The 14334-nt window shown below is 41.9% G+C and overlaps 1 protein-coding gene across 2 annotated transcripts in view; it reads right to left on the bottom strand.

The window, feature by feature from the left end:
* GNAT2 (G protein subunit alpha transducin 2) overlaps nucleotides 1-14334 on the bottom strand; it is a 48775-nt gene that overhangs the window by 14243 nt on the left and 20198 nt on the right. Inside the window, exons 1-3 of one of the 2 annotated variants that reach the window (XM_083172943.1) lie at nucleotides 5742-6278; nucleotides 1958-2000; nucleotides 721-862 (exon numbers count right to left, since the gene is read on the bottom strand). In XM_083172943.1, the coding sequence (XP_083029069.1) occupies nucleotides 721-862; nucleotides 1958-2000; nucleotides 5742-5859 (303 nt within the window). In that variant the 5' untranslated portion in view covers nucleotides 5860-6278. Of the gene's footprint in view, nucleotides 1-720; nucleotides 863-1957; nucleotides 2001-5741; nucleotides 6279-14334 lie in introns of those variants that run through there. The other variant, XM_083172944.1, reaches the window with a different exon arrangement.

Below are 14334 nucleotides of genomic sequence, written 5' to 3' on the forward strand. Positions count from 1 at the left end.
CTCTTGTTTCCTTTTGGCTTCAGCATGTAAGCCTTAATGAGCAGGTCTATATTCACTGCACAGCATGATATTTATTTTACCATGTCTGTGCACCTTTAATTTTTTGTACAGAGCAGTGTATTATGTTGTCATTTATATATACTATCTTTTAATCGCATTTCCATGCCGTGATAGAAAGATGTGGTTTGATTGTAAACAACTAGGGTATCACCATATAAGCTTATTCCTTTGAGACTCATACACACCATAAAAATTAAATCTCGCCATATTCATATACTGTATATTGAGAAAAGATACAGGGCATGATACAGCAATGATGTTAGCCTTTGGATATCATTGGGGATATTTAATAGGATAAGAGATTCAGAAAGTGAGAGATTTGGTAAGAGATCTCCTATTACATTTCACCCCAAGTACAAATATTAGGTAGGTTTAAGATGTCATTAGGTGTAAGGATGGACTTCACCTTCGACATATTATCGACTAGTGATTTAATGTTCTAATGTAATACATTATTAGATCAGTTAATCCTGAAAACCTGTTTTGTTAAAGGCACTTGAGGACGGAAGTGCAAAACCCTTGCATTTTATTAAATTTTCTGGCATTAGGCAGCTAAAATAGGTATGTTGTACAGTACAAGTAATGTGTATTATGAGCAAATAACATTTTATGATGCAGATAAATTGTAAATGCCAATGGATTCATATATTTCATACTAACCGATTTGCTTGGGTCGCCATAATCAATACCAAGAGTGGACATAGCACGAATAATGGACAGTATTGACTGTAGGATATTTCCATAGATGATGGCCCTAAACTCAATGCATTCCTGTTCTGAGTATCCATTTTGGTGTATAATCCTTGAATAATAAGAAACAGAAATGGCCAACAAGAAATCTGTATGAATTAAAGTGGCATACAGGATACATGAAATTGAGGCAAACATTTTGTAGACTAAACCTAATATTTAGGGCTCTGATAATTTGTAATGAAAAAAAAACACCCACTTACAAAAATACCCCCAATATTTTACGGGTATATTAGTTTGCACAAATGCCTTTGGCCCAGTATACAATTAAATAAATAAAAAAAAGTGTATTTGCGCTTTTCAGCAGCTTTGTAATTGAATGGTCAAACAATGCAGTGCACAATGGGCCTTATTCAGATCTGAGCTCAGTACAAATTTGTTTGGAAAATGGGCAAAACCATGTGCACTGCAGGTGGGGCAGATGTAACATGTGCAGAGAGAGTTACATTTGGGTGGGGTGTGCTGAAACTGAAATCTAAATTGCAGTGTAAAAATAATGCAGTCAGCATTTACCGTGCAAAGAAACAAAATAACTCACACAAATCTAACTCTCTCTGCACATGTTACATCTGCCCCACCTGCAGTGCACATGGTTTTGCCCATTTCCCAATCACATTTCTACTGAGCTCAGATCTGAATAAGGCCCATTGAGTAAGACATTTATTAGAAACTAAGCATGTAAAGTAGCATAAATAATACACAATAAAAAAGCATAAGAAATATTGCAAGATTCAGCAGGAATAAAACATTAAAGGAGTCAATAGGTGGTGAGTGTCGAGAGGGATGTAGTAAACAAAGGAAGTATCCAAGATAATCCCTATGTTTGACACTCACAGGTTTGTTTAATCCTTGATAAAGGGCTTCTACGCCCAAAACACGTTTGTCCACCTGCTTATCACCTACCAGGAATTGACTTGCGACCCACTGGAACGCGATTTATCCCATGTAAACCCCGGGGGAGCTGCAGCAGCGGCTGGGTGCAGGAGAGCCAGGCCGCAGTGATTGGAAGGCAGTAAGCGGCAGCAGGGCCGGCTGACCGGTCTTTTGAAAACATTTGAAACATGAACAGCTGCTGCAATAAACCACTGATCTGTTGTATTGATATATAAATATAACTTATTCTATTTTTTCCCCAAGTATTACTTACTTCATCTGCTTGACAATTGTGCTCTTCCCAGACTCGCCAGCACCTGCAGAGAGACCAGTATTTATATAACCTCTGTAGTAAATATACATACTGACACACGGCTATTGGAAATGTGCCACAACATTCAGCGTGACTGGCATGTCAAAGTTAACATACAGCATTTTCCTATGCAGTTCTATCTACATGGAATGAAGCCTGGAACCAGTGGGCCAGTGGGTCTGCATCTTGCAGCAAGTACCTGTGCCTCTTATCCCTCATATAAGCTCAGTGTATTTCACTGAATCCGTATTATTATGACTCTCCTAACCCATATTAAAAAAGCAACTCATTAGAAACAGACATTTTGGGATGGATTTAATGATCTCCGACCTTGGCCTGAGCTGCGGGTTCCCAACCGGACTCAGACATTTTTTTTTAAAAGTGGCAATCTCAATCTTAATTAGCTATATCTCAAATAAGCAATACAAACTGCTCTTAAGTAGAGCGGTGCCATCTCATGGTGGAGAAACTGCTACATATAAACAGGTCTACAATCATTAAAAAGGCCGTATGTAATGACGCCCAAGTTGGCCGGAGGTGCGGATACCTGGTAAATCTAAAACCATGCCTTGTAAAAATACAAGTTTTGCCGGGAATCTTCAACTCTGGCCAACTTGGGTGTCATTACATCCGGCCTTTTAAATGATTAAGGACCTTGTTATATGCAGCAGTTTCTCCACCATGAGATGGCACCGATCTACTTAAGAGCAGTTCTGATTCCTTTCCAACCAGTCAACTAGATAGCTGCTTGTTACAAAAAACTGGTAATGTGTGGGAGCAAATGACAATTGACCATTTGCTTCCAAATGCTAGAAAATGAACATATAGACACTTGGCTGAATTTCCATTTTCATCCGGTGTTTAGGAGCAAAGGGCCAATTGTAATTTGCTCCCATTTACTAGCAGATTTTCTTTCCAACTAGCCAGAAATATATTTAGGTGCGTGGCCAGTTTAAGGCTACTCAAGTTGTTAGGAAGATGTGTGTGTGTGTGTGTGTGTGTGTGTGTGTGTGTGTGTGTGTGTGTGTGTGTGTGTTGAGGATGGAGCATATGACTAGATAAACATGAAATCCATTCAATCAGATACTGCAGTCCATGCATTCTCTCCTGCTCAACACAAGTCTTCATTGATGATTAAGGGGGATATGTATCAAGGCTCTGAGAGAGAAAATGAATGAAGTAGTTGCTCAAACCAACCAATCAGTGTCTTTAATTTTTAAAAACTGCGCTAGACCAATGGACTGATTAGCTGATAACCAACAAAAGGTCTGTTGTTTTGGTCATGGATTTTCTGCCAAACCACACTGAATTTGCATATGCCTGGATAAAAAAGGGAATGATGTATGTTCAGGTTAATGTAAATGCCCACACACTGCTTGATATCGGGTGACTGAGATGATTTTGTCTAATAATTGAAGGAGTGTGTTTGTGGCAAAGATTTCTCCAGAGTATTGTGACATGCCATAGTGATCATTCATACAGTCTATATAATTAAACAGGTTGACCATCTCATTTTTGGCAAATTGGTGAAATAATGATATAGTTGGCGTGGTGTATTTATAATGGGTGCAGTGTGCACAGTGCACACAGGCCCCTGAGTCCCAGAGGCCCCACACTGCACATACGTCCGCTATTTTTAAAATACCCTCTAGAGTCCAGCAATGGAGGCAGTAATGCTGCAGAGATTGCTGGAAAAATTGCCACTGCGCCATTTTTGTGATGATCAGCGAATACACAAAGGAGATTGGGCACTTTAGGCATCACAAGGGGTTCACATGGCCTTACAATGTCCATAAACCTAAATAGTTTGAATGAAGCAAAAGTGACTTTGAGTACAGAACATACTGTAGCAGGACATTGCTGCATCAGCTGTCATAAAATCCAGATAAGCAGCCGGGTAGCAGAACCCGGTTTGGTGCTGTTGTGGGCAGTGGGGAGGAGATAACACGCAAGGGAAGAATGTCCCCTGCTCATGAGTATAAAATAATCTCCACGCTACAGGATTAATATTTCCAGAACAACCCATGTCTGAATTGACAAAATAGTTGACAAATGTGGATCCGCAAAATAACTTATTCTCAGCTTCAGTGTCCATTTGTTTTTTGTGTATTTTATATGCTTGCAATTTCACCCTATAGCTGAGCTGGCTGACGCATACCCTCCAACATGACCCATTCCATTAGGTACAAAATGCTCTGTTTCTGGACTTCCCTGCCAGTGGCAGTTACAGAGGTGGGACTGCACCACTGTCCAATATTCAAAAAGGGGAGCCACACCTACTGCCACCCCAAACATCACTGTCCTGGACTCACTGGCAGTTGATGTGACCATCCCTCTTTGAATTTTGGAGTGTGCTGGGGTCCAACCTCTGTAACTGCCACTTGCAGGGAAGTCCAGGAACAGAGCATTTTGTACCTAATGGAATGGGTCATGTTGGAGGGTATGCTGACGTGTATTTTTGTTGACTGTGAACTCCTGCAAGCAAAATAGGATGTATTCATAATGCATTAAGGCTTCATATGGAACACCACTGTGTGCTTATCCCTGGAATAGTGGTCATTAAATACAGTCCTTAACATTTTCATTTTATTCTAATTTTTAAAGAAGTCTGGATAAAATCTACTGTTGGCAATTAACATGATTGGTGACAATTCTAATGAAAACAACACACATGATTCAGTAGCATTAAAGGTGAAAATGACCCTCTTTGAGTGGCCATTAAATACTGCCCTTTTGCTGGAATGTGCATGGCAACAAGGAGAGTGCGGTGTGCAGGTCAGTCTGCAGCCAGCATGGGATTCATAGGAACCCCAAGATATTTTTTTAGAAAAGGTATGGAAATATGGAGATGAGGGCTTGGTCTTTAAATACAACATTTTCCAGCTAACATAGAGCAAAGTATTGTTAGAAGCAATGTAATCATAGGAGTTTGTAATAATGGTGTTTGAGCAATTAAAAAAACTGACTTGATGAACGAAAGATCCCTTTGATACACTTCTAATGATTTGTGAGCTTTACTCTTCTACTAATCACACTCAGAAGTCATCCAGCTAATGACTGTCAGATGCTGTTCTTATTATAGAATGGGATTAGGGTCATCTATAGTAGAGTCCTAAGTACAGGAGTATATGTAAATGTCCATACTAATATTATGTCAGTGCTGATTTACATAAACTTGGATATTTATCTGTGATCACATAAAATGCTGTGATCTTTGATAAATCCATGTCACAGTATATGTGCCTTTTTACAATCGCAGTGTGAAGTATGCTAGTGGCATAGAAGTCAATTATGATAACACCAACAAAACCTGATTTAAATTATTTTATATGACTACTGATGTGATATATAGAATGCAGTGAATGCTTTAGTCTTCGTTGTGTTGTTGTTTATGTAACTTATTGTCATCCCATTGTGTCTTCTGTTCTCCCTCTGCTTGATGCAGCCAGCCACATGAGTAATAATGCTTAGCTACGTTAAGCAGAACATGTTAACTTTTGACAGCTCCTGGTTAAAACCACAAGATGTACAAAGTATCGTGAGGCTGTCACGGTCTGCATCCATACTGAGAATCAGAAACAAGCATGCTTTCTGCCCTCTACTGCACAGTAGGGTTCTATTCTCCCTTGGCTGACAGATAAAATAGTTTGTTTAGTGCAAACTATTATACCTGACAGCCAAGGGAGAACAGATCTCTCCTGTGCAGTAATGTAAAACGTTAATAAACAATACATTCATATCTTACCAAGCAGCAATAGTTTAACGGTCTTCGCATCCATTGCGGCATCTTCCTGCAGTTTTTTCTCTAGTTCCTTGGATCTTTTTGCCAACTCCTTGTCTTCTGCACTCGCTCCACTTCCCATCTCTGTGTCCCCACCTTCTAAGTCAAGCGTCTCAGACTCCTCCAGCGCCTGTGATACAGGTGTCTGCGTCCTCCCGTCTTGTACCTCTGTGCCCTCCACCTTGTGCGAGAGGTCTTGCAATCTGTTGCCTGTACCTGAGGGGCTTGTGTCCCCTATGTTCTTTGCAGATTATATTGGGGTCTCTCTTACTGGTGATTATTCTTCATCAAGGTTTTTACTTGTTACTTCCAATGATCCAGATTTGAGCTGTGCCACAATCTTATAATTTGTATGCAACCCTTGGACAACTTTATGTCTCACTGTCTTCTCTCCATTGTTTTTTTGATGATTCTTATTACTACTGGTTCAGGCAGTCTCATAAGTGGAGATGATCTTTGGTCTTCCTTGTAAGTCCCTCTATGGCTACTTCTTGCTCCTCGTTCTCTTCTCTGTCTTTTTCTGAATACTCTTAGATAAAGTTCATGTGCTGAAAGGTTTCCAGTCAGCACCTGACCTAAAAAATCCAATTAGAGGCTTCTTAGCTTAAAGATAAAGGCATGGGGGAGGGTGAAGCTTTTGGACTTAAAGTAGGGAGCAGAAATCAGTTTGAGAATTGGTCTCGTGGGAATCGTGATCAGAATATTGCAAACTGTATCCAATCCTCCCTTAAATATTGAAAACCGAAGTTATGTACATTGGAGCCGTCTAGAGTTTCACTGATTGTTAAATCACAACTTAAACAATGTAGTGTTCTGGTGGAAGGTCAGGTACTTAGTTAAATAGCTGGGCCATTGGATCATCCTATGCTACTTAAAGTCAATCCTGCTATAAATAGCAGGAGGTTGAGAGTGACACCATATGCCAAAGGAAATATGTACATATGGAGCAGCAGCACATATTAAACTCCAAGCTCTCTTGGACTAACCTGCATATAACATCTTTTGCAATGCCCATTTTGTGCCTCCATGGCACACATAACACCCTGCCAACATAACAGTTGCTGTACCATCCCCTAGGTCATGCTGATTCAAAGTGACAGGTACCAACTGCTTCTAATCCCACAGCTTTGCTGCCAGGATCTCCTGACATAGGAATCAGACGTCCGTATTAAGCTCTATAAAGTGGAGGATTTCACAGTTAATCCTGATTTGCTCTGTCCTTGCTTTGGCTTCTACGCAATGATTTGCAGATACACTTTCCAATTTTTACACACAGGCTCAGAATAACCATTCAATTGACCTGGGGATGCAACAAACACTAACTGGACTCTCACTAGGTTAAGTTATTTTTATTTAATCTGGAAACTGTTCCCTGAACAACACTATATAGCACATTACAATGTAATTACAGAATGCAGTCTGCTTGCTGAGTATACATTCATTGTTAGATATGTGCACTATGCCTACAGTGTCCAGGTGAGCCCGTCCCAGCATCATTTAAAATAATTATATGTATTCAAATGGTCTTGGGTTCCGTCTGCCTTCATCTACTCTGTTTTAAGTAATTGAAAACCGCTGACTTAATGCTTGTTGTGTAGTATTTGCATTGAGCTTAGGTGTTGCATGCAAACTACATAATAAACTTTATTCAATCCAACAGCCTGAAGTATCTGTAACTTGCCTAAATCCGTGGTTACTAAACTGTAGCCCTGTACACAAGGGGCGATATATCGCTGAGCGATATATTGCTCACGCTGAGCGATATATATCGCACGGTGTACTATTTGCATCAGCGACCAGAAATAGTCGCTGATGAAAAAGAAATTGCCGGGGGGAGCCCGGCAGTGGAAATCAGCTGGTCGCAGGAGCAAGCTCCTGCGACCAGCGATCACTACGGGCAGAAAACGGGAGCGCAAAAAGTGCACACTCCCATTACTGGCAATATGGTCGCTCAGCGACCATATTTCCAGCGATATTTGCAATAATCGCCCCCCGTGTGTACACACCTTCTTTGGAATACCATCTCTGAGTTTGTGTTAAAACCAAGGGTTCTATTTGACCATCTCCTGCACAATGTACAGTATTGCTGCAATTTAACAAGCTGGGGCACAAAGAAACCTCACTCTTTATTAGGAGCCTAATGCTAGGGACAAGCGTATGTGTGACTAATGTCCAGTAAATCCTCTCCAGCTTCATTGTTCCTCTTGTATTGTTCAAGCTATCCTGTGATAACAGTAGTTAATGGTGAACTATGTTCGACTAACTAAATGTGCCCATCGAAGAAGTCCTATACAATACCCCTTCAGCCGCCATGGATCCTCCCGGGCAGCAGGATTACATGCGATACATTGCATGGGCACCTTCTCATGCAATCCCTGTAGCCGGGAAAGCGCATATGATTTCTGTGTCCGATCCGATGCTCACGGGAACCCATATTGAATCGGAACGGACGTCAGACATATGCTATTTGGGATGATTTGACCCGATTACTCAGCCCTATCCGCCAGAATTGGGTAAAATTGGGCAAAATTGGGCCTAAATCGCATAGTGTGTGGTGGGCTTAAGGCTGCAGTCCTTATAGAGGATGGTGGGTATGCAGCGCAAAGAAAGGTACGCCTAAGATAGTGTTAACTACAAAAGCTACACTTTTTGGCACCTGATAAATTTTCATAGAGCAAGGCAGTAAACGGCATAAAGAAATATACCCATAGGTAAATTGTGAGAAGCCGAGAAGAACTTTCTGTGGCCTTTTAACAAGCAAATAGGCTTATCTCAACTGTATAAATAGAACAACTTCCTTTATTTCTGTGCACAAGTTATACCCCATACATACTAAACGATAGGGGCCTTGGCCGATATAATTAACAATGTCGGCCACAGGTACCAATATTGTGCATACATACTAAACTATATCGGTGAACACTATCGTTCAGTGACGTCATCGGGACCCGCTGAACAGCTATATAGCCAAATTGCCCTGTGTGTTCTGCATACCTCAATCATTGTTACCGACAGACAGGAGCATGCATAATTAACAATATTGAGTGTACACCAGGGTTGCCGACTTTAAGATTCTCCTCTCTGGGAGAAGCCCGGAGAGGAGAGTTTCAGCAGCCGCTCAGGGGGCGGGGCTTACGAGTGGAGGGGGCGGGGCTAAAACGACGTGATTGTGCCATTTTAGCTCCACCCCCTCCTCTGAGACCCGAGGATTGCGGCATTTTAATGCCGCGATCCGGGGGTCAGCGGGGGTCCCCCCTGAATCCGGGAGGGTTGCCCACCCTTCCGGGGGGCCGGGAGGGGGTACCCGATTTTCGGGAGATTCCCGGAAATTCCGGGAGGGTCGGCAACCCTGGTGTACACACTAGAGGATATTGTGAATGCTATCAATCAGAAGCCCCTTTAGGGCTTTATTCAACAGTGTGCAAATTGAGATCTGCTTTCAAGCTTGATTTCCGTGTATTAAATACAGTACAAGTTGAGCCCTGGCAGTTCTTAAAAATCCAAAGGCTACATATAGCAACTATTGATGGGAATATATTTGAAACTACTGAGGAGGAAAGGAATCTAGAAGTCAATAGCTTAGGTGACTTAAAGACATCTAACAAAGCGCTGAAGAAGGCAATAGAGCAATAAAAACATGGGATAGACATAAGGATTTCCTTACAAATAAATAAGAATCAAATAGGGTTTGAGGTATCAATATGGTTAAAAAGGGGGCAGAGTAGATGGGCCAAATGGTTCTTATCTGCCATCACATTCTATGTTTCTATTTTTCCGAATCAGAACTAATTATGTCCGTTGTCTTGCAATGCCTGGTGTGGTGGCACGGAATTGGGGATGTGATAATAGCAAAAGAAATTACTTTTTTTGCTCATTTTTCTGCCCTGTCATAGATTGTGATTAACATTGATAAAATTATAGAAATAATTAACAAATAGCACTAGCCAGCTGGGAAATATCTGGTCGTACATTATGTAGGGCCAGCAATGTCACAGCTAGTTATAACTGTTTGTTAGTTATTATGGATAATTCACCCTCACACAATATGGCCATTACCTAGGAAACTGCAAGCCAATCACTCGGATCTAGGAATACCTATCTATATATCTATTATCCTATATCTATATACCTATTAATTATCCAATGGATTTTAATTCCACATGCAACTAAGAGCACAATTTGTGCTAAATGTTCAGATTTGCAGATGTGAGGCCAGCTGAAAAAATGGTTTCTTTTTAGTTTTAAACTTTTTCAGTTATATATAATTTATTGATAAAGTTTTATTTACATTAGATCATTATAGTTTTAATTTTGGACTAGCCAAAGTTCTCAGAAAACACATATGAAAGAGGATAAAAAAGTGACATTGACAACAAGAGAACTGCTCCTTGCTGGATCTGTACTGCAAATGACAGATAAGCCCTGTCAGCTTCTATTTATTAAAGAGCGTCTTGGCTGTGATTGGTGAGATCATCGGAAAGCGGCTTTGTATTTAACAGTTGACTAGTTAATTCATGAGCAATCAAAGCAAAGCTGACCTGTATTAAATAGGAGATGACAGGCTTCTTGACTATCTTTCATGGCATGGCTCTTTGACTGGACTTGTAAACAGAAGTCGTGGAATAAACATGAGCAGTCATTACAGAATTTAGTTGAGCAATGAAAGATTTGATGAGAATGTGTTGGGGAAAAAAAAGACTTGATTTTATTGTTTTTCCTATTTCTTCACGTTTCAGCATAACGAAGCAGTCAGGACCAGACTGTGGCTACATTTTTGCCCTGGTATTTAAAGCACATAAAAGCACCTTGTTGATTGGGTCCAGCTGAGATCCTCCATTTGATTGCTTGAGGGGCTGACTTACTGTGACCCCGCCCCCGGCAGACATCAGCCCACCTGCGTACCATGGCTACCATGGGAATGCCCAGAGTTTTCATGGGGATGCCCATAAAACACTGGCTGTTCCCAAGGCTGACCCCGCCCGGCCCAATCTGTGAAAATGGCTCGGCGACTATGCAAGTCACTGAAGCAGTTTGCAATGGGGTGCGGCGCATGCGCATAATATACCATGCGCAGTCCCCAAACCATTGGAACTGGGTTGAATTCGGCCCCGTCTGAACAGATCAAAATGATCCCATATCTAGAATTACAAGCTTTATCATATCTCTTAACTTTTTACATTGTGTAATCCGGGACCGGCCACCTAAGGTGCGCTGGACCCAAAAAGGGGGTGGGTCTTAGAGTCAAATGGGAGGTACTCTGGCTGAGGGGGTGGGGCTTAGCATCTGGACCCATTTTTCAGTAATTTTTGTTTGGGGGCATACCCAGCGCTCCCTTAGAAGCTGGGCAGCCCCCCGTCCGCCTTCCTTGCTGTATAGAGATGCATGCGCACGGGACAATGTGACTCTCAGGAGTCTGCAATTAATCGTAATTGGGACATTTGTGGGGTAGGGCTTTATTAACAGCCGCAAATGCCTCACATGAAGTGTTAAAGTGCAATACAGGAGGTTGTAAGTTTAGGTACCGTGATGTAGTGTTGAGCAATGTGTGTTACATATAATTTAGATGTACTGCAATTTAGATTTCAGTTTCAACACACCCCACCCAAATTTAACTCTCTCTGCACATGTTACATCTGCCCCACCTGCAGTGCACATTGTTTTGCTCATTTTCCAAACAAATTTGTACTGCACTCAGATCTGAATAAGGGCCATACTGTGGTTGCATATGATGTCATAGGGGTCACACACACGCCAACCTGCCAGTACCAGGATGTCTGCTGTGGGCAGCCAACTATAGCTAAGTAGAGGCCTGCCGTATGGCTAACCATAACAACACCAGTCTCTCACACACTCACGGCCTGAGGAGATGGACTGGAAAGGACTACAGTGGGAATCGGGACTCTGGTAGGGAGTCAGTACCTGCTACTTGCTAATGCTGTGGCTTTAGGCAAACTCTGCACTTTACAAAACTTGCTTAAGTGCCTGTTTGCTGTACTTCAATCTGGACTGAAGGAGGGTGAGTCAAATGAACGTGTGACACACTGTCACAGACACACAGTGTGTTTTTTCTTAAGCCCCATACACACGGTGAGATTTTAGCCATTATTGCCTGGGATATGGTTGCTGAGCAACCATATCTCCCGTGTGTACGGGGCGACTGTCACCGGGAGCGTGCTCCTGCAACCAGCCCAGGGGTGGTAGCTGGTTGCAGGAGCCTGCGACCAGCGGCTTCCCCGGGCAATCAGCTGTTTTCCCTGGCAGTGTCTCCTTTTCATCAACGACCATCTCTGGTGACTGATGAAAAAGGGGCACTGAGCTCCGCAATATGTTGCTCAGTGTGTATGGAGCTGTAGTGTGGGCCTGAGAAGATGGGCCGTAGTAACTCATTTTTTATGTTAGAAAAAGTACATAATACAGCTTGAGTATCCCTTTCCAGATATCAGTTATCCAAATTATTCAGAAAACCATAGTTTCCAGAATGTGCTATTTTTCTTGCTAAAACCACTTCGGGAACATCTGGCACTATTGGGAATAGGATTTGTAGCTGGCTCTAAACATGTGCAAGAATATGTTTGCTTAGCATTCAAATTCAGTGCCTGAGATAGTACACAAACTTTGTTACAAGTAAAATATATTTGTGTGTATTTCATGTGTTTATACAATATAAATGCAATACACCTCACGATACATCATTGAAATCTAACAATATTCTGAAATACGGAATAATCCGTTATCCAAAATTCTTATGCTCCTGAGCATTTTGGATAAGGCATACTCAACCTGTAGTAAAATAAATAATAATAATAATATTTTCATTGATGAACTCTATCCCAGGTATCCAGGAATCCCAGTTTTTACTTTACTTGCAATAAATTCAGTTAGTCTATGTGAGGAAAACCTCAGATATTTATGTGTACACACAATACTATAAAACAGTTTCTGCCCATCCGACTATTTATCTGTCTTAATGATTACATGTAAAGATCATATCCCTGCATTGTCAGCAGCCCATAGAAGTTAAATCACTGTCCTGGCACCTGTACAATACAGATGACATGCACTGGGACTGACACATGAGCAGTACCGACTTAGGTGCTGCACATGTCCCTGGTTCCATGAACTGCTGCACCCTGTAGAAGCCAACCAAGCAGCCCCAGAGTGAGGGAACACCTCCCAATGGGACTGGTTGGGTAAATGGCAGGTCGGACTTCCAATAGGAAGTCACTGCCAGTCACAGTGAAGTCAGTGCAGTCTCACGGACTGCATCTTGCTTCACTACAGTGGCGGATTTTACCTGGGGGCTGTAGTCCTGAAGCCTATAGGTAAAAAACGACACTGGTCACCGGTGTCACTGGTCCCCAGTGTCATTCTCCAAGCGTTCCCATTGTCACTCTCCATGTCCCTTTGTCCCCGCAGTAGCTCTCTCTGTCTCAATCAATCTCAATCTGTGTGGTTTAACATGAATATTGGCTCAATTTGTGTGGCATAATGTGATTTTTTGGGGGGGCTCAATCTATGTGCCATTACGTGAATTGTGGCTCAATCCATGGGAAGTTCTCAGTAGCCTGCGTAGACTTGTTATATTGCTGGCACCGCTGTCTGTCAAAAAGTGTGACTGTTGTAGCGGCAGCCGGCAGCAGCAGCACACAGCAGTAGGGATGCAGAGCGGAGAGAGTGCCTCAACTGCCTGGAGCCTCCCTGCTGTGCATCCTCTGCTGAGTGTGTTCTGCTAACCCTGCTCCTCTTTGCCTCCCGCAGCCAGCATTGTACATGCCTTGAAACACAAAAATTGCTCTGGCCTGGTAGTCACATAGATAAGCTTTGTAATTGCATGGTGCCAGATTAGAGACAAGACCCCCAAATCTTCACAGTTTAATGGGTGTAAAATACTCTATGCAGGATTAACAGCTGGATTTGGTGGATTCTAATAGAAGTACATGCCAATAATCAGCAATGGGGCCTAGATCTTTTTCGCTAAATACTTTAAGATTAGGCAGTATGCAACAAACACAAATGTAGGAGCACTGCCTGTACAAAGTTATTTATTTTACAAACTACATTAACAACCTAATTTAGGTGACAATAATTGTAACATTTAAAACAATACTAAAACCACTCATTTGTTTAGATACATATCTTAGCCATAAGTGCCGATTCTGTGGGTGCTTGAGGGCCCAAGCACCCATGGAAATTGATGAGCACCCACCCACTCATCAACGGCCCACCCGCCCGTGTCCTACTGCATGGCATTTATATACCTGCACTGTGTGGGCATTTATGTATTTGGCACTGTGTGGGAATTTATGTATTTGGCACTGTGGGGGGGATTTTTGTACCTGCACTCTGTGGGCATTTATGTATTTGGCACTGTGGGGGCATTTATTTATTTGGCACTGTGGGTGATATTTTTGTACCTGCACTGTGTGAGCATTTATGTATTTTGCACTGTTGCCATCATTTGAATATTGGAGACAATTGTGCTGCATAATTTAAATCAGTATTATTTTGTGGCTACGCCCCTTTCCCATGATGCCACTCCCCTATATTTTTGGCTTGA

Source organism: Crinia signifera, chromosome 2, assembly GCF_055691185.1.
Source record: "Crinia signifera chromosome 2, ASM5569118v1, whole genome shotgun sequence".
In the NCBI taxonomy this organism is placed as follows: domain Eukaryota; kingdom Metazoa; phylum Chordata; class Amphibia; order Anura; family Myobatrachidae; genus Crinia; species Crinia signifera.